This window comes from Phocoena sinus, chromosome 21 (assembly GCF_008692025.1).
Source record: "Phocoena sinus isolate mPhoSin1 chromosome 21, mPhoSin1.pri, whole genome shotgun sequence".
Classification (NCBI taxonomy): Eukaryota; Metazoa; Chordata; class Mammalia; order Artiodactyla; family Phocoenidae; genus Phocoena; species Phocoena sinus.
In genome coordinates this window covers 32,767,887-32,795,440 of record NC_045783.1, presented here as the reverse complement: position 1 = coordinate 32,795,440, position 27,554 = coordinate 32,767,887, and the positions used below count along the sequence as shown (strand labels likewise).

Sequence of the window (27,554 nt, the reverse complement as noted above, 5' to 3'; positions counted from 1 at the left end):
TGTAACTTTGGTGTGTAACTCTAAATCTAGACTAATGCATTTAAATGAATTTTTAATTTATGTTTTTGGGCATACAATGGATAAAGACGCAGTTCTGTGACATCAGCAAATGAAAGGGGTGAGGACAGAGCTGTAAAGGAGCAGTTTTATAAAAACTTATTGAAGTTAAGCTGATATAAATTCAAATTAGAGTGTTAAAGCTTTACCGTGTTATCCCCATGATAACCACAAAGAAAAGGGCTATAGAGTATAGAAAATGAGAAAGGGATTTAAATATTTCACTACAAAAAAATCAGCAAAACACAAAAGAAGACAGGAATGCAGGAAATGAGGGACAAAATGGCTACAGGGCATATAGAAAGCAAACAGCACAATGACTGAAATATGTCCCTTCTTATCTGTAATTACCTTAAATGTAAATGAATTAAACTCTCCGATCAAAAGACAGAGATTGGCAGAATGAATAAAAACACATGACCCAACCCATCTATGAGAGACTCCCTTGAGATCCAAAGACACAAAGAAGATGAAAGGGAAAGGATGGAAAAAGACATTCCATGTAAATAGTAACCAAAAGAGAGCAGGGGTGACTATACTAATATCTGACAAAATAGACTTTAAATCAAAAAAGGTTACAAGAGACAAAGGACATTATATATTAATAAAAGGTTCAATACAGCAAGATGATATAACAACTATAAACATTTACACACCTAGTGACAGACCATCAAAATACATGAAGCAAAAACTGACAGAGTTGAAGAGAGAAGCTCCACAAAGATAAAGACACCAATACCCACTCACAATAATGGACAGAACTAATACCAATCATTCTCAAACTTTTCCAAAAAACCGAAGAGGAGAGAATACTTCTTAACTCATTCTATGAGGCTAGCATAACCTTATGCTAAAGCCAGACAAAGACACTACAAGAAACAACAACCTTATGCTAAAGCCAGACAAAGACACTACAAGAAAAGAAAAACTACAGCACAGGGGACTATATTCCATACACTGGGATAAGCCATAATGGAAAAATATATTAAAAAGAATGTTTATATGTGTATAACTGAGTCACTTTGCTGTACAGCAGAAATTAACACAACATTGTAAATCAACTATACTTCAATAAAAAAAAAACTACAGACCAATATCCCTTATGAACAGTGATGCAAAAATCCTCAAAAAAATACTAGCAAATAGAATTCAGCACCATATTAAAAGGATTATACACATGACTGAGATTTATTCTTAGAATGCAAGGATGGCTCAACATATGACAATTAACAGTGTAATAGGTCATATCATCAAATGAAGGAAAAAACACAAAATCTTTTCAACTGATGCAGAAAAAGCATTTGTCAAAATTCAACACTTTCACAATAAAACCACTCAACACAATGGGAAGAGAAGGAAACTACCTCTACATGATAAAAGCCATATTTAAAAACCCACAGCAAACACCACATTTGATGGTGAAAGACTGAAACCTCTTCCTCTAAGATCAGAATGCCCGGCTTTACCACTTCTATTCAACATAGTACTGGAAGTTCTAGCTAGAGCACTTAGGCAAGAAAAATAAATAAAAAGTATCCAAATTGGAAAGGACTAAGTAAAATTATCTGTTTGCAGGTGATGTTTATCTTATATGTAGAAAACCCTAAAGGCTCCACGAAAAAGTTGTTAGAATAAATGAATTCAGCAAAGTAGCAGGATAGAAAGTCAACACACAAAATCCAATTGCATTTCTATATATGAGCAATCTGAAAAGGAAATTACAAAAACAGTTCCATTTAAAATAGCATCAGAAAGGACAAAATACTTAGGAAGTAACTTAACCGAGGAGGTAAAACACTTATACAATGAAAACTGAAGGACACTGCTGAAAGAAATTAAATAACACATAAATCAACGAAAACACATTGCATGTTCATGGGCCAGAAGACTTAATATTGCTAAAATGTCAATATTACCCAAAGAGACCTACAGATTCAATGCAATCTCTATAAAAATCCCAGTGACTATTTTTTGCAAAAACAGAAAAAAACCATCCTAAAATTCATATGGAATCTCAAAAGACCCCCAATAACCAAAACAATCTTGAAAAAAGAGGAACGGAACTGGAGCAAGCACACTTCCTGATTTCAAAACTTACTACAAAGCTACAGTAATCAAAAGTGTGGTATTGGCATAAAAACAGACATACAGACCAATGGAACAGAATAGAAAACCCAGAAATAAACCCTCACATATATGGTAACATTATTTTTGACAAGGGTACCAAGACCATTCAATGGGGGAAGGACAGTCTTTTGAACAAATGGTGCTGGGAAAACTGGATATCCACATGCAAAAAACTGAAGTTGAACCCTTACTTAACACTACATACAAAAATTAACTCAAAATGAATCAAGGACCTTTAGGTCTTTAAATTTATTTAAGACCTAAGCAAATAAAACCCTTGGAAGAAAGCATACGATAAAAACTTCATGACATTGGATTTCGTAATGATTTCTTGGATTTGACACCAAAGGCGCAGGTGACAAAAGAAAACATCAACAAATTGGACTTTATGAAAAAAAAATTTTAATTTATGCATAAAAGATACTATCCACAGAGTAAAAAGGCAACCCACAGAATGAGAGAAAGCATTGGCAAATCATATATCTGATAAGGAATTAATATCCAGAATGTACGGAGAACTCCTAAAACTCATCAACAATAAAAACAACTGGATTAGAAAAGCACAAAGCACTTGAATATACATTTCTCCAAAGAAGACGTAGGAATAACCAATAAGCACAGGAAAAGATGCTGAATCATTAGGGAAATGCAAATCAAAACTACAATGAGATATAATCTCACACTCATTAGTACGGTTACTACAAAAAACTAGCAAACAGGTATAGGCAAGGATGTAGAGAAATTGAAGCCCTTGTAAAATGGTACAGCTGCTGTGGAAGAGTGTGGTGTTTCCTCAAAAAATTTAAAAACAGAATTACATTATGATCCAGGAATTCCACTTGTGGGTGTATCGCCAAAAAATTTAAAAGCAGGATCTCGAAGATATCTGCACACCCATGTTCACAGCAGCATTATTCACAACAGCTGAAATGTGGAAGCAACCCAAGTGTTCACTGACAGATTTATGCATAAGCAAAAGGTGGTCTATACGTACAAGGGAATATTATTTAGCCTTAAGAAGAATTTCCGACACATGCTACAACATGGATAAACCTTGGGGTTTCCCAAGGTTTCCCTTATGCTAAGGGAAATAAGCCAGCCACAAAAAGACAAACTATGATTCCACGTAATGAGGTACTTAGAGTTGCCAAAACCGTAAAGACAAAGTAGAATGGTGGTTTTCAGGGACGGTGGGAGGGAGTTATTGTTTAACGGGTATAGAGTTTCAGTTTCACAAGATGAAGAGTCGTGGGGACGGATGGTGGTGATGGATGCACAACAAGGTGAATATATTTAATACCACTGAATGTGAACTTACAAATGGTTAAGATGGCAATTACGTTATGTGTATTTTACTATGATACAAAAAAGAAAAAAATCAATTTTGAACAATTCCAAATATTTGGAATGTTTAGCCTCCCATGATAAATTACTTAACATTATATGAAGGTTTTTTTTTTTTTTTTTTTGCCGTACGCGGGCCTCTCACCATTGTGGCCTCTCCCGTTGCGGAGCACAGGCTCCAGACGCGCAGGCTCAGCGGCCATGGCTCACGGGCCCAGCCGCTCCACAGCATGTGGGATCTTTCTGGACTGGGGCACGAACCCGTGTCCCCTGCATCGGCAGGCGGACTCTCAACCACTGCGCCACCAGGGAGTATACAGTAGTTGATTTACAATATCGTGTTAGTTCCAGGTATACAGCACAGCGATTCAGTTATATATATGTATATGTACACTCTCTTCAGATTCTCTTCCAAGTTATTACAAAATATCGAGTAGAGCTCTCTGTGCTACACAGGTCCTTGTTGATTATCTATTTAATATATAGTATAGTAATAAATAATCCCAAACTCCTAATTTATCCCTCTCTTCCCCCTTTCCCCTTTGGTAACCATGTTTGTTTTCTACGTCTGTGGATTTATTTGTTTTGGAAATAAGTTCTTTTGTATTTTTTTTATTCCACACAGAAGCGATATCATATAACATTTATCTGAAGTACTGGTGTATGATGTGCTCACTTCACAATCCCTCTTGAGAGTTTCATGGTTAGCTCAAGTCCATCACAGAAGGAAGGTGGATGTGCACGGGGTTGGGGGCACTGAAGCCTCAATGTTTGGGCACAGAGTAAACACAGCGGGTCTTGCTCCAAGGTCACAGCTGGTACATGTTTTTGCTGCACCTGCAGATATGGACCTGCAAGCATTTCTCAGGAATCTCGCTGGCAACAAGCTTATGATAAGGTATGATGCCACTGTTGGAAGTAAATGTCCCATCCTGCTTCCAGTGATGTTTTTAACCATAAAGCAAAATACTCCCCACAAATTGAAAATGTTAAAGACGTCACACTAAACCACATCATTTCCCTTCACTTGGTTTTGAAATTCAACTTCCCCTTTATTTCGAAATGGCTTATCTAAACCAGTCTCCCTTTGCAGAGGTGACCTATGAAATGGAGCAATGAGCTCTGTGGTTTCAGTGATGACCTCACTCCTCCGTGCTGCCCGGCATGAACAGGGCAGGAGCAGGTGACATGATGCAGCCCGGTCCTCTCCTTTCCACAGCAGAGGCAACGGTGACATGGGACCACAAGGTGGCCCTGAGGACGGAGACTTGGGTTCAGACTTATTGCTAAACGCCCACCTTGTTTCCCACCTATTTACCTACTACCAGCCCTGCCTGCTTCTCAGGATGCTGTGAGGACCCATGGGGTCCTTGCTAACAAAGCTGTTAAGTGATCTGGGGCCAGCCTGCCTCTCAGACCTTAATCCTGCACCCTTCTGCATCGTGCCCACTGCCTTCTAGCCACACCGACTGCAGGTAGAATTCGTTTCTGCCTCAGGGCCTTTGCACAAGCTGCCTTTTCTGCCTGGAAAGCCTTTCGAGTTCTGTGTCTGGCCCCTTCTTGTTATTCAGACCTCAGCCTAATTCAGTGAGATTCACTGAAATCAGTGAGAGCCTCTCAGAGCACCCAGTCATGCTGGTGAGCCCCCGTGAGCCCCCCCGTTCTAAGTCTCTTCAAGGCACTTCTCCCACCTGAGCAGGGTCAGTGACCATCTCATTCTGGCTTGGAGCCCCAGTGTGGCGGACCGTGCCCGGCATACTGTATGCTCACTGCACATTTATTTAATGAATGGCTGAAGAGGGTGAAAACGCTCTGGAGAAAACAAAGCACTGTGTGAGATATAAAACGTTTTTATTAACGAATAAAACCTTCCTTGCTTTCACTTAGTGATTTCTCTTGGAAATGACAGCAATATCACACTGATTACTCCAAGACCCAACATCACGCAGATGAAAACCTGCCTTTGCGTTGAGCAAGACTGGAAGGCAGTTGCTCTGTATCACGTTCCAAGGGAAGACGATTCACGTGTGCACATCCCTCCTCGGGTGTCACCGAGACACTGTCCACTCGCCGAGGTTAATTTCATCTATTCCCCTTGAGAACGTGAAGAGCCTAAAAAGGAACAGCTGCCGCTGAGGTGGCGGCGTAGGAGAGCTGCTGCTGCTCCGCCCCCGGGGCCCTGGTCAAGGCCGGCACATGGACCGCCCGACGCTGCAGTTCGCGGCGGGGAGGATGCACCTCACTAGACTACACGCTGGGAACTGCCCACGGGCTCCTTCTGCCATGAAGCCGAGACCTAGTTACTAGTTTATCGGTTGTGATGCTCAGTTAGGCACGACAGAAGTTGGCTTTAAGTGCGAGAGCAGAGGCTCCAGAAGCTGAGTTTACACGAGTCAGTGACATACTATACAGGGCGGCCCCACGGTTTAATCTATTTACACTCTTCCTACCAGGAGGGTTGAGGGAGTGCTGCTGCCGCTGTCAGGTTGGGGCCCACCAGTCCCCTCATCACAGGCAGCGCGGCCTTTCTATGCACCCCCTCGGCCTCACTTTCCTCAGTTCAAACACCACCACGAAGGGCGCTTCCGTGTCCCTGCCCAGCCGCGGGGTCGGCAGAGCGATCACCCCACCTGCTGATCCTGGCTGGAGCAGCCAGGGAGGGTCTGCCCCGAGCAGATCTCAATGCCCCAGTGACCCACGGCACTGCCGGGAAAAGTTCCCGTCCTCGGGCACCAGCTGACACGGGGGGTTTCCAAATACGCTCTCCAAAAACGTTCCACGTCCTCACTCTTGGTTAGTTGCTTCCGGTTTTAAATCAGCTGTACGGCTCCAGAAGCGACCAGGGGTGCGATGGTTTTGTATCGGATCAAGTGCTGTGAGCCCTCCTCCAGGTCGATCACGTAGTCCCTGGAAGAGAGAACAATGTACCCGCGGAGCTCAGCTGCAGCCCCATGGGGAGGAGTGCTTCCCACCACCCACAACGCAAACGCCACTCACCTCTGCTCATCTGTTTCCGGTTCTACCAGTATGTTTTCCTGTCGCTCTTTCACCCTCAGAAACACATATGAATCCAGATCTGGTTTGGGAACTGCCAGGAGGACGATAGTGTGATCAGAAAATGCTCAGCTAACAAGATCGGGATGGAGAAGCTGCTAGGATTAACTGCCTCAGGCACAAAGGGACCCCTGATGTAAAAGCATCTTGGGGGCAGGGATGAGAGGAGAGATCTGGCTCCTTCTAGAAACAGCATACTTCCCTCAAGGTTTCACACGGCACGCGCTCATTTGACAAGTGATGAGGATGTAAGATCTGCAGGTCACCTGGGAGGGAGAGCGAGGGCCATGGGAGAAACATGCGTGACGTCTTAGGAGGACAGAGTGTGTGAATCGGGCCAGAAAGTGTCTGTATAAAGGGTGGGAGGACTGGATGTTAGGCAGACTGGGTCACACGGTGATGGCCTTGAGTGTCAGGGAGATGAATACGGGCTGCGCGCTGTAAGCATCCCTCCCTCTCTACCACCAGCCAGCACTTCACCACGAAGTGCCCCGCGCTGGCAGCTCTCCAGCCCTTCCCTGCCTGCGGCTCCGTTTGTGCCAAGAGGACCCCATCACCTGCGGGGTCCGGAGAACCCACCGGACAACTCAGTGTTCAGAGCCCAGCTCAGGTGTGGGGCTGCCCTCGGTTCCCTGTCTACGGGAAGGGGGTCAGGATAACTGATCGCAAAGGTCCGGGGAGGGTCCCCTGGGCTGCTCGGGGGTTCTGGGCCTGCTAGAGACACCAACTTCAGCAGGGTCAGCTGGGCCCACTGGGCAGCTGCTGATTTGAGGAAACCCTCGAAGGATGTTTGGCTACAATGCCCTTCCACGACTCTGCCACTGTGGTCTCCGTGCTCCAGGGGGCATCTGGGCTACGTGAGCAAGGCTCTCATCTCACGAGGGAAGGCTGGTTCCCGAACAGCTCCAGCCCTAGGCACCCAGCTCTGGTCCTTGGAAGGGACCCAGGACAAGCGACACATGAGCGTCAGGAGGTGTTGGCCAGCATCAAGTAGAAGCAGCTCTGGGGCAACGGCCTGGACCCGGCTCAACTGGATACGACAGGTGGTGCTGGGCAGTGATTAGGGACGTGGTCCTTGCCCCACTCGTAAGTGCAGACGAAAGCGGCCGAACTGGACACGGACTGGGCCTCCTGTGTCCCTCAGGCAGGTTCACCAAAACGACCAGTTCAGAGTTCCACAAGCCCAGCACGCGGTGGGCTTGCTCCTGGTGTCCCCTCCACGATGACACGCTGAAGCCCCGAACCCCAGTACGTCAGGACGGGAATGGATTTGGAGACCAGGCCTCTAAAGAGGCAAAATAAAGCCGTCAGGGTGGGGTTCTGATGCAACCTGATGAGGAGAGGGACAGACAGCAGGGTGCGTGTGCAGGGGCGGCCGCCTGCAAGCCAAGGAGAGAGACTCAGGGAAACCAACACTGTCAGCACCCTGACCATGGACTCTGGCCTCCACATCTGTGAGAAGATCCACGCCGACTGGTCAGGCGCCCCCGTCCTGTCGGTGGTACTTAGCTGTGGCAGCCGGGGCTAAGTCCCCCACCAGCGGCAGGGCTCAGGGCGCGGCCCCCAGGCTGGGTCGGCGAGGGACGCTCAGGGCTTGGCTGTCGTGAACTCAGCTTGGGAACCTGTGGACCCCAGGCCCCCATGAGGTCCTGCGTGGACACGGCGAGCTGGGAAAGGCCGGGGAGGAGGACTGGAGGCCACACGCCAGGGGCCCTGCTGGCTGATCCAAGGTTAGTGGTTACCACCAGGGCCCCTCCTTGGCTCGGCAGACTTTCAGGGGACCGAGCAAGGGGGTGAGAGGTAGAGGAGATGGCCGTGCTTCCCTCCCTGGCGCCTCCCTGCCGTCTGTCCTGCTCCCCTTCCCACAGCCGGGAGGCTGTTCACAACCGAAGATCAGGAGCCCTGAGGGACCCCTGTAGGCGTCCCAGCCTCCCAGCTAACGTTCCCCCCAGCCCCGAGGAGACAGGCCCTGCATGGCCTGGAACCTGTGAGGGGGACGCTGCTGCCCCCGGAGACCACAGACCCCGGCATCTTCCTCGCCCAGAAGAGCCGAGCACAGCATGGACCCTCGGGAGGTGACTGCGTACGCGGGTGAGTCTGCACTTACAGGGGCAGCTACGAGAATTTCCTCTGAACCGGAAGAACACAAAAGTGATGCTCAAATCGCTACCCCGGCGCCTGCTTTTCACGATTTTTGGTTTTTTAACCCAGAACCCTTCCCCTCTGTCTCTTTTCTGCTGATCTATCTATGCACCTATTTGCCCATGTTCGAGAGAAGAGAGTGGAGATGAAGACGCTATTCTAAGGCACCTGGAGATACGTGGGGTGTAAACTACAGCCCCTCGGGATGTCCGAAAGGAGAATGTTCTGCTCACCTGCCCTCAAGAGGTCCACCTTCTGTAAATTAGGAGGCATGTGCTTTAAGGCAACGTTCTTTAGGTAGGTCTCTGTGTTAGCCATGTACCTGAAACACACAAACCCACATCGCAGTGACGACACGCCCCGGAGCCACCAGGGCTGTAAGACCAACAGCAGTGGCCCTGCGACTGGCCTCAGGGACACAACCACCAAACACACTGGCAAGCCAGGGAAATAAAGGCGGGTCCCACGCTCGCTGCTTACTTACTCTCTGGCAAAGGCAAACTCTTCCGGAGAAAGGCTGGAAGGCTCCCCCTCACGGCGTGTTTTCTCCTTTTCGAGGACGTGAGGGAAAAACTTCTCTATCTGTGGGGACAGGAAACACCTGTCAACGCTTTTTGCCATCAGCAAGTTTGATCAAGTGTGTCATCGAAGGTCTGGTCTGACTCCAGTGGCACACATGCTAGTTTTCTGAAACAGGTCGAGGTTAATCTAGAAAGTGGCTCTTAAAATGACACGTTTTCATGGTTGAAGCTCTTTCTAATCATAAGACTTACACACTGGACTTCACGAAGGCAGGTTTCAGAGAATTTGGAGCAAAGGCCAGGGCTCAAAAAAGGAAGACAGCTTAAAAAGGATGAGAGGCTTTCATGAAAGAAACTATGGTGAGACAACTGGAAATGGAAGTTAAGAGAAAGGAAGGGGCTGTTACCCAGCACTTCTATGTCCTTGTACAGACACAACTGTACAACCTGTGAAGTGAAACAGATACAGAGGCTGGAGAGACACACACAGAACATTTAAGCAGACAGAGAGTGATGCTCGATTATAAGACTATAACCAGGGACTTCCCTGGTGGTGCAGGGGTTAAGAATCCGCCTGCCAATGCAGGGGACACGGGTTTGAGCCCTGGTCCAGGAAGATCTCACATGCCATGGAGCACCTAAGCCCGTGCACCACAATTACTGAGCCTGCGCTCTAGAGCCCGTGAGCCACAACTACTGAGCCTGTGAGCCACAACTACTGGGCCCACGTGCCACACTACTGAGCCCACGCACCTAGAGCCTGTGCTCCGCACCACAACTACTGAGCCCACGCGCCTAGAGCCTGTGCCACTGCAACGAGAAGCCTGTGCACTGCAATGAAGAGTAGCCCCCACTCGCTGCAACTAGAGAAAGCCCGTGTGCAGCAACGAAGACCCAACACAGCCAAAAATAAATAAATAAATTTATAAATTAACAACAAAAGAAACAATATAACCAGCAAGGATAAAACCCACAATGAGGTGAGGCTTGGGAAGCGTGCTCAGAACTACCAGAAAACAACAACAAAGCTAAAAGCTACAGAAAGGTGTGTGGTCAGGAACCAGGAAAGGCAGTCTCGTTTGGAGTCAAAGCTCTCACGATCACCTCCGCCAGGGAAACACTCTCTGCGAGCAGGACCACGATGATGGCAAGGAGGAGCTGAAGGCCCAGAGAAGGCAGCACTTATCCTTAAAGCGGTGAGGTCTCCCGGCTCGGACGGACTGTGTTCCAGGATGAACTAAATTCTCGTCTGTACGGAGTTTGAGTGTGTGAGGCACCTTCTCCTGTCCTATGTGGATCACGGCTGCTACTGTATCACTTCGTGCACTAAAAATACATGCCATTTCAGAATCTCAGAGTCACTGAGTTCAGAAGAGGTGGGAAAGATTAGAGGCACACACATTTCCTGATTTTCAAAAATACAAAGGAGAAGACTCTCCCAACACACATCAGCGTCCTTCCCGTTGTACGTGGCCTTGCAGACAGACGGTCTGTGAACTCACAGGGAAGTAGCGGTGCGCGTGAAGAGCATTCACTTCACCACACGCCTCAAAAAACTGAGCGGCCTGGCAGCTGAGGGTGGGGAGAGGCGTAGCACGTCTCAAGTTTTTCAAAATGCGTGATGATGTCTTTAACGTCCTTGTGGACAAGCTGTAGCGGGGGTGCTGGCTGACAGCACAGACTAGGAGACGCATAAATGAGTGAAAGAAGAACACGGATTCAACTGACAGACGCCGATCGGCGGGGAAGGCTCTGGCGGGACATTGATCACTGGCCCAGTCCTACTAAAGAACCAGATAAGATCTCTGATGACACACTCATAAAACTTGCTGAAATAACTAACAGGCTAGGTGACAAGACTGGGATCCAGAGACCAGGGAAATGGCCCAAAAAAAGAAGCTGAAGAGGGACAAGTACTGAGCCCTACACTGAAGGGTCAAAAATCAAGCCATGGAAATACAGGAGAGTGACGGGATGGCGTAATAACAATAACAACAGCTTAAAATTTTCCAAAGAGGTTGGTGCTCATGGCGAGTGCGGAATGAACCCAGGGTGACGTGTCCGTCAGACGCTACATGACACTGGGTGGCGTTACTACCAGTCTGATACCCACAAGGGAAGCGACCATCCTGCTTTTCACAAAAGTGACCAAACTACAACGGGAACTCTGTTCCACTGTAGGTGGGGTAATGTAAGGAGGATACTGATAAACCTTTTAGGGGAAGAGACCAGGAGAGTAAATGGAAATAAGCTGAAATGTTTAGCTGAGAGGACTCTCAAGAGCCTTCTGAGCTGTCTTCAGTATCTGAAGCACGTCCACATGGTAGAGGGTACGGCTGGCCCTTGAACAACTCGGGGCTTGAGTGTGCCAGCAGCCCTCCCCTCCCCCCGCCTTACAGTCGGCCCTCCGTACCCCTGGTTCTGCACCCGGATTCAACCAACCTCGGATCACTTTACAGCAAATACTGAAAAAATTCTATGTATCAATGGACCCACGCAGTTCACACCCATGGTGTTCAAGAATCAAGCATATTTGCTTTGTAATAACTAAGAGGACAAGTGGAACCAAATGAGAAGAGACTTCAAGGAGGTAAGAACTTCCAGGGTTAAAACAGACGTCATTGAAAATAAGCATGTTTTGCCGTTTCATTTTTATAAGTTAGACGGCCATAGAGATATAGCTGAATGTCACTAGCATGGTCCATCTGACATTGACTTGACGACAGATGCAAAACAGTTCTTAAAACCAGGTCCCCTCTGGTCAGTATTCCCTGTTCATCCGCTGCCAATACCTCCACGCTCAGCACCGCCCGACGGTCACTCCGGGGGGTGCCGTTCGCGCAGCAGACAGACTAACAGTGTCCCTGGAGGTGGGAGACAACCGTGCCGTCGATGCTTCTCCAGAACAGTCCCGCCCTCCTGACTCTGGCTCCCCTGACGTGGGGCCTCAGCAGCACCTGCAGGCCCTGGACCCTCCCAGCTCCTCCCAGGACCCTCAGTCCGCACGACAGCTGCCCCCTGCCCCCCGACCTTCATGAGCCGACACCGCAGGTAGCTGCTCAGGACGAAGCGGATCCTCTCCATCTCCATCTGATGGATGCTGACCTTCAGGTCCCCCTTCTTGGCCCTCCTGAGATTTTCTTCCTGTTAACAGAGAAAAAGAAGTTTGTAAAAAACATGAGAGTCAAAGACTAAGGACCTTATTTGTTCAATCAGCGTGTGGCCCATCATTGTTGGCAACAGTAAGGACGCAGAGGCTACATTTAGGTCAGAGGAGAACAAAAAACTCATCGTTTAAGGGCTCTCATTTCCTTCTAATTTCTTAACTACACAAACAATACACGACCACAGTCTCACGACATGAAGTGCAGACAGCACTCGTTTACTTTTAGAAAATGACCACTTGAATAGAATCTGAAGCTGGCTGGTCAGAAGGGCCCCAAAGAACCCCAGCCCGAGTGTGAAGGACAGCAGCAGACAGAAGAAATGTCTAAAGAGTCTTAAAATAGTTAAAACACCAGCTGAGAAACTGTAAAATACCAACGTTTCAAAGCCACCCTGAGGCTGACAGTGACTAAAGCCCGGCTCATCTAAGGCAAGGGCCGCATACGCACAGGCTTCGGGGCCAGGCAGGTAAGGTACCTGAGAAAGGTAGGCAGCCAGGAGCTGGGGGCCTGGGGAGCACATTGGAAGGGGCGGTCCCTACCCTGCTCTGGTCAGCTGTTCTCGCGTACAAATGCAGGAATGCTGAGGACAGGTTTTTAGAAGCTGACGTCCAGATGTTCATAGGAGCTCCCAGGCTTTGTAAATGCAGGTAATTAATTCAACATTAAAAAAGAAAAAAAACCCAAACTAGGATGGGCCCAACGAAACAGATTTGCTATCAGCTTACGGGCTCTCACTGTGCCGACACACTTTCTAAGCTGCCCTCCTCTGAACGCTGAGGGAGGCATCTCTTACCATGTGCTGCAGCTGCTCCATGACACATTCAACGATTTCCGACTTGTTTTCCAGCAGCTCAGGGGCAAACTTTTCATTCATCCAGGCCTAAAAAAACAATGCCCGAAAAACACACAAAGGGGCGTTACTCACAATGGAGCAAAATAACCCTGTGAGTCAGTACTCACCCCTAAAATCACAGCCGCCTCAGCGAAGAAACTGTCTACCGGTTGGAAATACTGGAAATGCTTTGAAGACAAGCTATGTTTAATGATGGCTTTTTTATTTCCATTAGTGGAAAGGCTGTGTTGTCAGTACACCTATGGCTGAGAGTAACCCTACCTGGTGTCCACTCGGTACCTGTCACCGGGCACCAGTGTCTGGATCTGCTATTGCCCACCAGGGGGCACCAGCGCCCTCCCATTCAGCTCAGAGCACTTTGTAATTTTTTCATTCATCACTATCATAACCGAGATGAAATGGATACAGTTATCCTTACCTTCTTGATGAGAAAACACAGATTACGTTATTTACTAACTTCCCAAGAGTACAAAGGATCACAAAGGAAATGGAGATTTATCTGTTAAGCAGTTTTTGGAATAAGACGTTAAATCCCTAATTTATGACTTAGGCCCAGACGCTTGGTATGTTTCAGCAATTACCAAGGCTTGGGGAACTGAAGTATCCACTGGTGACTGAGGAAGCTGTACTTACCTTTCAATCACAGGAAATTGAGTTCTAGCATAGCTCAGAGTTACAGGCCAAGCACGCTCCAGTTATTCATTTTGACACACTTAAGCGTCTGCTTCTCCAATTATCACCATTCAGACGCATTATTAAATACCGGTATTGCTACTATCATAAAATTTTTTTTCAGGTGCTCAAGCTTCTGGAATAGTGTTGCAGATATATATAAAATTAACCAGAAAGACAATCTGTCTTTTCAAGTAGCATAATGAATGAGAAAAGATCAAACTGTCATAGAGAACTTATAAAGCAGGAGATTTTCTTTTTTTTAAAATAAATTTATTTATTTTATTTTATTTATTTTTGGCTGCATTGGGTCTTCATTGCTGCAAGCGGGGGGGGGGGCTACTCTTTGTTGCAGTGCGCGGGCTTCTCATTGCGGTGGCTTCTCTTGTTGCGGAGCACGGGTTCTAGGTGCGCGGGCTTCAGTAGTTGTGGCACACGGGCTTAGCTGCTCTGCAGCATGTGGGATCTTAGTTCCCAGACCAGGGCTCAAACCCGTGTCCCCTGCATTGGCAGGCGGATTCTTAACCACTGTGCCACCAGGGAAGCCCAGGTTTTCTTTTTACCTGACTTTATTAAATACTGAATAGGTACAAAAATATTTATGAAATACATAACAACATGAAGAATACTGATAAACACCTATGTGCACACAGCTTCATTAAAGAATGTCATCATCACTTTACAAGTCCCCTTGTGTCCCCTCCCTCCTCAGAGGTGATCGTTGGTCTGAATTTAGTGATTAATTTTCTGTCGTTTCATTACTTCTGTTCTTATCTCTACATGGTGCTCACCAACCTTTCCATGACAGGGCACTCAAAGAAATGAGAGCACTTGTATGGTATACTGGGTAAAATGGAGTAGATCTGGGGGAGATTTCTCATTTACAGTATGAAATCATGGTAATAAAACATGTAACAGTAGGGCAAAGTTTATATTAGTACAACATGCTCAAATAAAATCTTTTCAAAATTTTTAGTGGGAAACTTGTATTTAAGTTCACAGTCTTTTTAAAAATAATGAAGTTCTCTGTTTGAAATGACTGCATCAGAAAAATCTTAACAACAACCTGTTTATCACCGTTACGGGTGAAACTGTGCCGCCTCCACCTGCCGATTTGTATGTTAGAGCCCTAACTCCTAGCACCTCAGAACGTGACTGGATTTGGAGATGCAGTCTTTTAACGAGGCAGTTAGGTTGAAAGGCGGTCATTAGGTGGGCCTTAATCCAATACGGCTGGTGTCCTTGTGGGAGAAGAAGAGGACACAGAAACGGAGTTTCCCAAGGCTCAGTCCCTGGCACCTTCTTTTCTTTATGTACATTCACTCTCTATGGGAAATTATCTACCGAGAGGACAGAGCACATGAGGACACAGAAGATGGCCGTCTCCAAGTCCAGGAGAGAGGCCTCAGAGGAGACCGTGTCAGCACCTTGATCTCGTCTCAGATAGAAGAGCCTCCAGAACTGAGAAGATAAATCTCTGTCAGCAAAGCCACCCAGTCTGTGGCACTTTGTTAGGCAGCCTTAGCAAACTAATATGACCATTAAAATGAGAAACTTTGCATTTTGGGTACCAAGTTTTAAATCGTATTTTTACCAGCATTCAAGAGTATCCTACGTATGCCCCCAGAGCTGTGCTCATCAGTGGCCTGTCAGGCCGGCCCCGAGGCCATGCTACACGGCAGCTGTCCAGGCGGTGGCTGCCCTCCGGGCGGGAGAGCATCAGGCCGCAGGCATGACTCCTGCTCACCCCCTGCCAAGGCCGCCAGACCCCACCCTCCTTGGGTTCCCTCCCAGGGAGCCCTGAGGACACCCAGAAGATGCCAGCAGTCTGGGCCCGGCTGACCTGGAGGGCGAGGGTCAGCATCTGAGCCTCTGCAGAGCCTCAGCGTGTGCAGCGCCACCAAGCTGGCAAGCTCAGCCCCGGACGACAGCTTCGCCAGGCTCTGAACGGTACACAGACGGTTTCTTCCGCAACTTATCTTTTGTTCTTCTATGTGATGTTCCTGACATCTGTCCATGCTGTGGCAGGAGCTTTTACTCATTTTACTGCTGTCTTTCTCCCTCGTTATGTGTATATGCCGCACTCTAGGTATGCACCCAGGAGTAGAATAATTCGACCACAAGACACGTGTGCCTTCTTTAACCTGACCAGAAAATAACGTTAACATTTTAAAGTGACTGTACCAAGTTACACGCACACCGTGGTATACGTGTGCTAAATTCTCTACATCCTTGCCAACACTTTATACTGTTCACCTTTTTCATTTCTACCACTCTGATGGGTATAAGTGATATCTCATTGGGTTTTAAATTTTCAGGGTGTCTGTGAATCTCCTGAAATTACATGCAAAGTTCTGCATGGGTGTATATGTGCATTATTCTGGGAGGGCCAGAGTTTTCACCAGATTCCTAAAAAGGTCTGAGACATAATTTTTAAATGACCTTCCTTGGGTTTTATCACTCACGATGGCATGTAATGGCAGGAAAGAATGAAGAATCCTAAAGTAACAAACATGAGAGAGCTCTGGAAAGGGGCGGTGAGAGGGAGAAGAGTAAGGCAGCAGGTGTAGTAAATCAAAGAGACCTGGTTCACATCCTGGCTCTGCTGTCCTTGTGTGGCCTTGGCAAGTTACTTTACACCTCTAACCTCTAAGCTTCAGTTTCCTCATCTGTAAAATGGAGATGACAAAAGTGCTTGCCTCAGGGCGTTGTTGTACTGATTATGACCACTTGCACCTAACATTCAGTGAGTGCTCAGCACACGTCAGACAACACTCTGAGCTCTTCACACATAATACCCCATTTCATCCTCACAAGAGCTCTGTGAGGCAGCCGCTATTATTACCTCCACTGACAGTCAAGGAAGTGCTAGAGACAAGCTATACAACCTGCCTAAGTTGTAAAACAGACGAGTGGGGACTTCCCTGGTGGCGCAGTGGTTAAGAATCCGCCTGCCAATGCAGGGGACACGGGTTCAAGCCCTGGTCCGGGAAGATCCCACAAGCCATGGAGCAACTAAGCCCATGTGCCACAACTACCGAAGCCCACGTGCCACAGCTAATGAGCCTGCGTGCTGCAACTACTGAAGCCCGTGCGCCTAGAGCCTGTGCTCTGCAATAAGAGAAGCCACCGCAATGAGAAGCCCGCACACCACAACAAAGAGTAGCCCCCGCTCGCCACAACTAGAGAAAGCCCACGTGCAGCAATGAAGACCCACTGCAGCCAAAAAAATTTTTTTTTAATTAAAAAATTAAAAAAAAGAAAAAAAAACGAGTGACATGCAGGGATATAAACACAGGTAGTCTGAACTCCAAAACTACCAAGGTCTCCTCAGACAACAATTGTGAAGAGCCCTGGCACACAGGAAATACTCAACAAGCCACAGCGATTATGACTAAAAGGAGAAACAGCCCAGAAGTGGTTTGAGGCAAGCAGTGGAAACATACAGAACGGTGGACAAAAGAAGTATTTGAAGGAAAAGGAAGAGTAAGACCAGTTTTCTCGGGCTTCCCCGGTGGCGCAGTGGTTAAGAACCTGCCTGCCAATGCAGGGAATACGGGTTCAAGCCCTGGTCTGGGAGGATCCCACATGCCGCGGAGCAACTATGCCTGTGTACCACGACTACTGAGCCTGTGCTCTAGAGCCCGCATGCCACAACTACTGAAGCCCGCGCACTTAGAGCCCGTGCTCCACAACAAGAGAAGCCACTGCAATGAGAAGCCCTCGTGCCGCAACTAGAGAAAGCTCGCGTGCAGCAACAAAGACCCAATGCAGCCCAAAATAAAAATAAACTTAAAAAAATAAAAAAGACCAGTTTTCTCCTAAAGTAGGTGTTTCAGCACTTTCTAGACCTTACAAGTCTCTACCAAGCACTTCTGCGGTCCCCACAAATACCAAGCAGATCCTTTGCTCTGTGAGCTGTTCTCGTAAGTGTCCCCAAAGCTGACCCTCTCTGGCCCCACTTGAGAATTTTGTGTCTGACATTATGAGGTTTCTATCCGGCTGTCCCCCTACTTCCTATTTCTGAGTAGATGGTAAGATGCGGTCTCTCTTCTCTTGAAATAAGCCTAGAGTTCCATCACATTTCCTGATTCCCGACATTTGCACAGCTGGACTAAATTAGAAGGCTGAGCTTGGAGCAGGGGGATTCTGTTTGGGCTGCTTACCTGTTCCAGCCTGTCAATGAGCTCTGCAGGGGTCAGGACCACCTCCTCACTCCCCGCATCAGAGTCCTGTCCCGGGAGATCCAGCTCCTCTGTCATCTTCTCTGAAACCAGGAACCTAATAAATAAAAGAACCCATACTATGCTGTGTGTTCCATTTCTTTTCAAGAATATGCAACTACGTACCTGGAAAAGGGAAAGGTTTACTGCGGTTGTAGAGGCTCACTGGCAGTGGCTAGGGAATTCATAGGTTTTGGTTTTGTAATTCTTCACCTCTCCGTTCAAATCTTAGGTCAGGGATCAATTTCTCAAAGCGATCACTCCTTACAAGGGCTTCCACGTGCATCCTGAATTGAGCACCTACCACACCCTGCAGTAATCTGTTTGCCTTCCAGAAGGAGGTCCTCTCCTCGGGGGCTGCGTTCACTTCAGCTCTAATATGAATCCTGGAACCTCTAAGGACTAGGGACACAGTGACCTGTGCAGCCCCTGCGCTCAGCACGGCTCTTCATTAAGAGCAGGCAAATAAAATCGCTGGGAGAACCAATCCATGCCCGTTTCCTGGAGCCACAAGGCCCAGCAACATCTGTCCGGTCAGTGACCCAAAGGGCTTAGGAAGGCGGGTGGTGGGGACGAGAGCGCGTCCCCGGAGCCTTGGGGACACCGAGAACACATTCCTCCCGCTCGCCTCCCGGGGCCACGAGCACAGGGTCACCGCCTCCCCCGAGGCGCGCGCGCACTCCCAGCGGTCCCACTCGGACGCTCACCCGGGCCTGGGCAGGCTGCGAAGGCACCCCGGGCTGGCGGGTGGCGAGGGCCGGACCCTCGCGGGAAGCAGCCTGAGGAGCACCGGCCGCAGAACGGTCCGCGCGAGGCCTTTCCGGGACGCAGCTGACCCACTTCTCAGCTCCCGCGCTCCTCTTGGACACTTCCCGTCCGGATTCAACGTCACTGCGCACGGACGGGGCTGACCAATCATGGCCAGACGGCCCCGCCCACCCTGGGGGCGGGAATTGTGTTCCCGTGGCTCGCTCTCCGGGCCACTTCCTGAGTGGAGGCGGGCCCGAGTTGGGCCCCGCCCACCTCGTCCCGGATTGGGTGTGCGGTGCCGGATGATACCTCCCAAGGACCGTCGGCAGGAGGCGCCTGGTCACCGCGGCTGGGGGCTCCGGCGGCGTGGGCCTTCCCGCCACCGGTTGCAGCCGTCCGCGTGTGCTCTGGCCGATAGCCGGGCCGACAGAGAGGTGGGCTGTGTTAAATCAGGCCGCTTCCACCTCTTGGGTCGTCTTCTCCACCCACTTCCCTTGTGGCCCTTCTGGTTACCGAATATCTGCAGGGGCTGCACCTGTGGCCACTACTCCCAGCTCTAAAAGCCTTTAGGCGAGTGGTTCTTAAAACGCGGTTCCAGACCACCAGCAACAAATCGGCTGGGACCCGAGAAAAATGCAAGTTCTCAGACCAGTCCGAGAACTGCGGAATCGGGAACTAGCGGGGGCCGGGGGAGGAGGGGGGGAGACGGTCCACAGGTTCATCAGGTGATTCTGAGGCAGGTGAGCTTGGAGAACCATTGCTTTAGGCAATGCTTCCAACCCAGCTGCTCTCTAGGTTATATTGACATTTACAGTTTATGCCTTCTGCCTTTACTGTAGGGCAAAGATAGATATATAGATATATTTTTTTTTCTTTGTGTGATTATAGTTTTTCATCTCTGAATTGCTGATGCTTTTCTTTCCGCTCTCCTTTGTTTTCTGTGCAAAGTGTCGCTTCTGGCTCCCCTAGAAGTGTCTCTTCCCCACCAATCTGAAGATTCTTTGTGATGTGATTAGAAAAAAGAAGTCCGGCTAATTGACCGATTGGGTAGTACCTGCCTGATTACAATAGTGTTATAAAAATAATTACAATAGAATATACTGAGTGAGAGAGTGGACATATTTACAAAGGGCTGAGGAAACTGGGGGACAGCAAAGAGGTATTCCAAGGGAAGGGCCCTTTGAACTGTGCTTGCAGAACGAGTTTTGTTAATGACAGATGATGGCCTTTTCCAGGTCCATTTCAATTCTGCGTTGCAGTGGTTGGTGGCCCAGTGGTTTTTAGTTGTGGCAAGTTGTGTTTTCCCAAGAGAGCTGCTCTGACATCAGCCTTATCCTGAACTCTTCTGCTCACACCTCTCCATCAAGAGGTGGAGTTTGTGATCTCCCCTTTTTAAAAAGATCTTATTTTGTTGAAGTATAGTTGATTTACAATTGTGTTCATTTCTGCTGTACAGCAAAGTGATTAAGTTATATATATATATATATATACACACATATAAACATACACATGCTTTTTCATACTCTTTTCCATTATGATTTACCCCAGAATACTGAATATAGTTTCCTGTGCTGTCTGGTAGGACCTGCTGTTTATCCGTTCTCTCTGTAATAGTTTGTATCTGCTAATCCCAAACTCTGAATCCTGTCTGAGTCTGTTTCTGTTTCATAGAGAAGTTCATTTGTGTCATATTTTAGATTCCACATAAGTGATATCATATGGTTTTGTTTTTCTCTGTCTGACTCACTTCACTCAGTATGATCATCTCTAGCTGCATCCATGTTGCTTCAAATGGCATTATTTCATTCTTTTTTATGGCCGAGTAGTATTCCATTGTATATATATACCACATCTTCTTTATCCATTCATTTGTTGGTGGGCACTTGGGTTGTTTCCATGTCCTGGCTATTGTAAATAGTGCTGCTATGAACACAGGGGTATATGTATCTTTTTGAATTAGAGTTTTGTCCGGATATATGCCCAGGAGTGGGATTGCTGGTTGTGATCTCTCCTCTTCAATCTGGGAAGATCTTTGTAACTGCCTGGACCAAGAGAACGTGGCAGAAGTGCTGCTGAACGGCTTCCGGAGCTGAGTCATGAAAGGTGGTGCAGCTTCCACCCACTGTCTTTCTTGAGCTGCATCCCTTGGGAGCCGTGAGCTGACAGGTAAGATGTCTGGCTGTCCTGCAGCTGCCATGGAAGGTCCACGTGGAAAGGTCACTTAGAGATGGAGAGCCATGTCCAAGGAACCCCAGCTGTTCTGTCCTTCAGATGTCTGAGTTGAAGGAGCCTTCAGATGGTTCTAGCTCTTAGACTTTGAGCGACCCCAGCTGACCCTAAAGGAGCAGAGACAAGCCATCCCTGCAGAGTACTGCCCAGATTGCAGATTTGTGAGCAAAATATAGGTGTTTTAAGGCCCTACGTTTTGGGTGTTTTTTTTAAATTTTTTTTGGCTGCATTGGGTGTTTGTTGCTATGCACAGGCTTTCTCTAGTTGCAGCACATGGGCTTCTCATTGCAGTGTTCTCTTGTTGCGGAACATGGGCTCTAGGTGCTCAGGCTTCAGTAGTTGTGGCGTGCAGGTTCGGTAGTTGTGACGCACGGGCTCTAGAGCGCAGGCTCAGTAGTTGTGGCTTGCGGGCTTAGTTGCTCCATGGCATGTAGGATCTTCCCGGACCAGGGATCGAATCCGTGTCCCTACATTGGCAGGCGGATTCTTAACCACTGCACCACCAGGGAAGTCCATTTTGGGTGGTTTTTAATCAGCATTAGAGGACGTGAACATTAGTCTCTGAGCACAATCCCATTCTTCCATAATTCTCATTCCTACATAGCTTTGCAATGGTCTTTCCAAATATTCCTTAAGTGTTCTAAATTGGAGTCCACTCACCGATGACTTCCCTGTATGAGTACCCATTGCTAAGTTTGCTCACTCAGAGTCTTCCCTTCCGTGGTGCCAACTGCCACCCTGGTCTCCCGCTGTGCCCCAGCTGGGGAGCTGGCGTCCAGCGCCTGCTTCCTTACTAAACAGGGCCGTTACCTGGGACACATCACTTCTTTGGGCTTCGAACAGTTGTACTGCCTGTCCAGTGAGAGCAAGATGTGCCTTCCTGAAGGCAGAGGGATAGATACAAAATTGGGCCCCCCCTTTCGCTTCTAAGATCTTTGGTTCCAACTAATATTCATCAGATAAAATCACTCTAGAGTAAAATGAGTTGGAAAAAAAAATGAGTTGGCAGAGAACGATTTCTGCTACGTAAAGAAGGAGCATTGAAGGAGATGTCCAAAGAGGATCGACAGAGCTACCTGTGGGTAAGCAGCACAAACTTCTGGTGGGACGGTTGGCCTGTGAAGTTCAGGAAGGTGGGAGAAAAGACCCGGCTTAAGTTACATTATGTTAAATGGAGAGAAAAATCAGGAACATCTGGTGGACGTAGCCCCATTGTCAAGAAGTTTTAAAAAATAATTACATAGCCGTGCAAATAGAACGCCTTTCGTGAAAATGATCACGTGAAAAAGAGAATTACGTAAGTTATGATAGCAGGAGGGTAAAGTTTGATGGTGATGTATGGAATTGCAGGACAGAATTTATAGGCAAGTTCTGATGATTAAAAAAGCAAGTGAACATGCCAGCATGAATTCAGATGAGTAAGACATGAAGCTACCAACCTAGCAAAAGAAGGAAGAAGCTAGTGCCCAACGGTGAAGAGGATACAGAAAATAGGACCCTGTACAATTGAAGAAAGTCAATGCAATTTCCAGATACTGCTCAATGAAGGAGTTGATTGCACTTAAAGACAAGGCAAATGGAAACAGCCAAAATATCTGTGGATAGGTATGGAAGTATCATTAATAAGAATGGACCTAATTTTTTCAATCACTAAGGATAAAAGACAACATATACATATCTATACAGTACCGTGAGCCTTTTTGAAGATGATGCTTTCTAAGTACAAAGTAATACCATCATTACGGTTCATGTATCATCACTGCCCTTGCTCATTTGGTCAAGAGCTGTTTCTCAATGTTTCCTTCCTCTAAATTCCATCGCATTCTTGGTCTTGATACCCTCACAAGCAAAGCACTAAGTCTCGGGGGGGTGTATTCATTGAGCAGAGTTTAAGCCCCAGTTGTTCTGAATGAAGACTTGGCCTAAGGATAGGAAAGGAAGAGAGCAGTTTGCATTTTTAAGGAAAGCAGAAAAGCACTCTTAGAATATTTCCTTTTAGCCTCACAAGGAAAGCTGTCGACTGGTGAATTGTAAGTATTTTTCTGGCCGATGGTAGAACCCCATACGCAGTTGTATGGCTGAGATGCTGGAAAACTCAGGAGGTCAGAGCCCTGAAAAATGTGAAATCTGGGCAGTGCATGATATTTCTAATTCCTTTTTTCCCCCTCAGACTTTATAGCTCCTCATCCCTTACTCAAAACCCATCTTTAAAGCACGTTGAGGGCTTCCCTTGTGGCACAGTGGTTGAGAGTCCGCCTGCCGATGCAGGGGACACAGGTTCGTGTCCCGGTCCGGGAGGATCCCACATGTCGCGGAGCGGGCTGGGCCCGTGAGCCATGGCCGCTGAGCCTGCGCATCCGGAGCCTGTGCTCCGCGGCGGGAGAGGCCACAACAGTGAGAGGCCCGCGTACCAAAAAAACGCACATTGAATTAACATATATATGTTTCCAATAAAGATATAAACTTTTCAAATGTCTTCTAAGCTTTGAGATCACAGTTTCAAGAATAATGTGGCTTTGTACTATTGTTTAACCAAAAAAAAAAAAGCAGGTACAAACCTTTAATGTTCTATTCTCCTACCCGCTCCCTTGTAGGAGCATGGTGAGACCCTCTTTCCTTAGTTCGGTCTTAAGGTGTTTCTAGATTCTAGCAGAGACGCGACCTCCACCTTTGTGTCTTGTTGCCTTATGGTTGATGGGAGGATGCTTTTTTTCCTCCCAAGCCCAGATTGAGCCTTGGGAATAACAAAAAGAGTCAGTTTGCTGTGGAGGGGAACCCATCTTCTGAAAAGAAAGCTGACCCAGGAAATAGAGCATCTGGCTTTGACTTCAGCTCTTATGAAGGCTCCCCAGCCCTGGGCAAAGCTGTAGATGCTGTCTCCTCACTTTGCCTGAGCTTTGTTAACGAGGAAGCAGAGGCTGACACCAGCCAAGGCTGGCACCTCCTCGGGCAGAGTGTAAGATTATGTTCTCTTGTCCACTCTCGAAGCTTTCCTTGGAGGGGCGTGGACAGAACGCCTCAGGCTTTAGACCACTGCAAGGAAGCGGGTTGTTGGAGGCTGGAGGGAATCCCCTGAGAGGAGTCGGGAGGTTATGTGATTTTAGTCATGCTCTGAAAGCAGCAGTGTTGATTTTCTTGTTATTCAGTGTTTCCCCCTTACACCCTCTTCGCTCCCTTCATGTGGAACTGCTCAGGGACCTGAGGGATTTTGTCTCCTCCCTTTTCACCTCCTGTTCCCTCTTTCTAGGCTTCTCTCTTTCCCTGTAACCACCTAACGGACTCGTACGCATCCTTCAGGACTCAGCTGAAGTAGCTCTTCCTCTGTGAAACCATCCCTAGCAATTAGGTCAGTGTATATACCTTACACTATACCTTACACTATTCTGATATAGCATTTATCACAGTATATGGCAGTGTTAACATGTCCATTTCTCCTATTAGGTTGTGAATTCCCTGAAGGTATCCCCAAATCTAGCACAGCACCCCTCATTCCCATGTGCATTCATTTCTTCATCCAACAAATATTTCTGAGCATCTAGTGATACTTGAGTATCTACTGCCAGGCCCTGTGTAGGTGCTAGAGATAAAGCAGTGAATAGGAAACACAAACCATATGATGGGAGACAGACAATAAACAAATATCAATTGTTTGTCAGGTGGTGATAAAATAAAGCTGGGTAACACATATAGAACATTAAGAGGAAGGACATTTTAGATGGTTGTCCATTCAGGCTGCTATAACAAAATACCATAGAGTAGGTGTCTTATAAAGAACAGAAATTTGTTTCTCACAGTCTGGAGGCTGGGATGTCCAAGGTCATGGTGCCAACGAAGTCAGTGTCTGGTGAGGGCTTCCAAATGGCTGTCTTTTCACTGTGACCTTACATGGTAGGAGGGACAGTGGAGCTTTCTGGGCCACTTTTATATGGGCACTAATCTCATTCATGAGAGCCCCACCCTCATGACTTAATCACCTCCCACCTTCTAGTACCATCACCTTGGGGGTTAGGGTCTCAACATGTGAATTTTGGGGGAACACAAACATTCAGCCTATAGCAGACTCCCTAAGGAAGTGACATGTGAGCACAGCTTGCAGGAAGAATGAGTCACTTCCAAGGAGACGAATGTGCAGCACTGTGAGGAGATCCAAAGGCCGTGCAGTTACTTGCTCACTGCAGAATATAAAATGACCATGAATTTTCCTTTTTTTAAAAAAAATTAAATATATCTTCTGAAAAACTATGGCCAAATAGCATTTATCAGGCCAAGTAGAATGATTTTCTTAATGATTTTCTGGATAAGAGTCAAGCAAAGAGAAATGTGACCTTTCCATCAAGAAATATGTGTGCCTTTGTGTCATGAACCTCTGATGAGAAGCTTCTATGTCTACGTGCTGGGCAGGTCCTCATGTTTATTTAGGGTCCACATAATTACTCTAGGGAATTGTCTCTAGGTCTAAATGAAAACCAGGCAAAGTCAGTATTTCTAAATGCTTACAGCTTAGGGCAATGCTCTTTTTTTTGTTCTTAAATACATAGCCATAGGAAAAAGCTAAAGGGTAGCATTACTCAAGAATGTACCCTGTATTGGCACATGAAAAGATGCTCAACATTGCTAATTACTAGAGAAATGCAAATCAAAACTACAATGAGATACCACCTCACACTGGTCAGAATGGCCATCATCAAAAAGTCTACAAATAACAAATGCTGGAGATGGTGTGGAGAAAAAGGGAACCCTTCTACACTGTTGGTGGGAATGTAAACTGGTGCAGCCACTATGGAAAACAGTATGGAGGTTCCTCAAAAAACTAAAAATAGAGTTACCATATGATCTAGCAATCCCACTCCTGGGCATATATCTGGACAAAACTCAAATTCAAAAAGATACATGCACCCCTATGTTCATAGCAGCACTATTCACAATAGCCGAGACATGGAAGCAACCTAAGAGTCCAGATGAATGGATAAAGAAGATGTGGTGCATATGTACAAAGGAATACTACTCAGCCATAAAAAAGAATGAAATAATGCCATTTGCAGAAACGTGGATGCAACTAGAGATTCTCATACTAAGTGAAGTAAGTCAGACAGAGAAAGACAAGTACCATATGATATCACTTATATGTGGAATCTAAAATATGACACAAATGAACCTATCTATGAAGCAGAAACATTCACAGACATAGAGAACAGACCTGTGGTTGCCAAGGGGGCGGGGGGTGGGAGGATGAAGTGGGAGTTTGGGGTTAGCAGATGCAAACTATTATATATAGAATGGATAGATAATAAGGTCCTACTTCTATAGCACAAGGAACTATATTCAATATCCTGGGATAAACCATAATGGAAAAGAATATGAAAAAGAATGTATAACTGAATCACTTTGCTGTACAGCAGAAATTAACACATGTTATAAATCAACTATACTCCAATAAAATAAATTGAAAAAAGAATGTACCCTGTATCAAAATTCCATTCATTGTTCTTCGTTTTAATGCCACACCTTTCTTTGTGTTAATGGATTGTAGGCATGGCACCATTTTGAGAACTTCACCTAACGAACGAAATGGGTCATTCCACTTCAGACTAAAGTTTATTAAAATAATTTTTTCTGTATAGAGGCAACTGTTAGAATACAATCAAGTTTGTCTGCATATAGATAGTGGTTTCCCTGAGCTGACAATATACAGTAAGATTTATTTTAAAATTTTCTTAAGTTCCAAACTTTCTAATTAGAGTTACAGAGATGGAATTGTATTATAATTGTTACCATTTTGTTTTCATTTCTACACGGAGGATCTATAAATTATACATCTCTTGAGGTGTCAGTACGTGAAATAATAAGGAATAAGAGGCTTGGGTTAATATAAAAATGTGAAATTTAAAAATTTGTGACATCTTAAAAACTTTTGGCATTGTATCTAAATTTCTTCATTTAAACACTTACAGGTTTCTCACTGGTAAAACTAAACATTTTAATTGAGTTCCGTATTCACCCTCTATCAGATGGCTAAAGAATGGCATGATTAATTATGTTCCATAATTTTACTATTAAATTAGCTAGAACAGATAATGTATTGATAATAATTCCACCTTTAGGGTATCCAAAAGTAATTTAAAAAATTATATTTTCTGTTTATGCCATGTTCAGTCAGTTATAAAAATATTTTCAGCTGAAAATACTGAAATTTGGACATGAAATTGTGTTACTTGTTGGTATCTTTGGAAACAAGAACCAGAAACCTTGGGTCAGTTGATCTGTCAGAGCTGATCTTGCTGTGAGCAGCTGTCATCCTGTGAGCTGCTAACTCAGTAGAATCAATAAGATTTGGATGTGACCCATGGAGCTCTGTGAGGGATGAAATTACTTTGGACTTTTCCCTGTTGGTGGGGAAGTGAGATCATACATTTCC

At 46.5% G+C, this 27,554-nt stretch overlaps 1 protein-coding gene across 3 annotated transcripts; it reads right to left on the bottom strand.

Annotated features, from left to right (window-relative positions):
• Window positions 1-5,362: 5,362 nt before the first annotated feature.
• On the bottom strand, window positions 5,363-19,049 carry GINS4 (GINS complex subunit 4). 3 transcript variants are annotated; one of them, XR_004347892.1, is made up of 8 exons: window positions 18,868-19,029; window positions 18,104-18,218; window positions 13,206-13,292; window positions 12,276-12,389; window positions 9,209-9,306; window positions 8,958-9,046; window positions 6,526-8,712; window positions 5,363-6,435 (listed from the first exon to the last, which is right to left on the bottom strand). XR_004347892.1 is itself a non-coding variant. In XM_032618566.1 (8 exons), exons 2-8 carry the CDS (start codon window positions 18,197-18,199, stop codon window positions 6,339-6,341), a joined length of 672 nt encoding a protein of 223 aa, XP_032474457.1. In that variant the 5' UTR covers window positions 18,200-18,218; window positions 18,868-19,049; the 3' UTR covers window positions 5,363-6,338. The 3 variants fall into 3 exon arrangements, 1 of the variants encoding a protein (XP_032474457.1); XR_004347893.1 differs by lacking the exon at window positions 18,868-19,029 and adding an exon at window positions 15,781-16,081 and having other exon boundaries at window positions 18,104-18,219; XM_032618566.1 differs by having other exon boundaries at window positions 6,526-6,616; window positions 18,868-19,049.
• Between the last annotated feature and the right edge of the window lie 8,505 nt (window positions 19,050-27,554).

Excerpts from the sequence above, each read along its gene's own strand:
- GINS4 (XM_032618566.1), bottom strand. The coding sequence starts at position 18,199 with ATGACAGAGGAGCTGGATCTCCCGGGACAGGACTCTGATGCGGGGAGT. Across the intron at positions 12,390-13,205 it reads TGGAGCAGCTGCAGCACATG|GAAGAAAATCTCAGGAGGGC; the intron begins GTAAGAGATGCC and ends CTCTGTTAACAG. Across the intron at positions 6,436-6,525 it reads CCGGAAACAGATGAGCAGAG|GGACTACGTGATCGACCTGG; the intron begins GTGAGTGGCGTT and ends TCTCTCTTCCAG.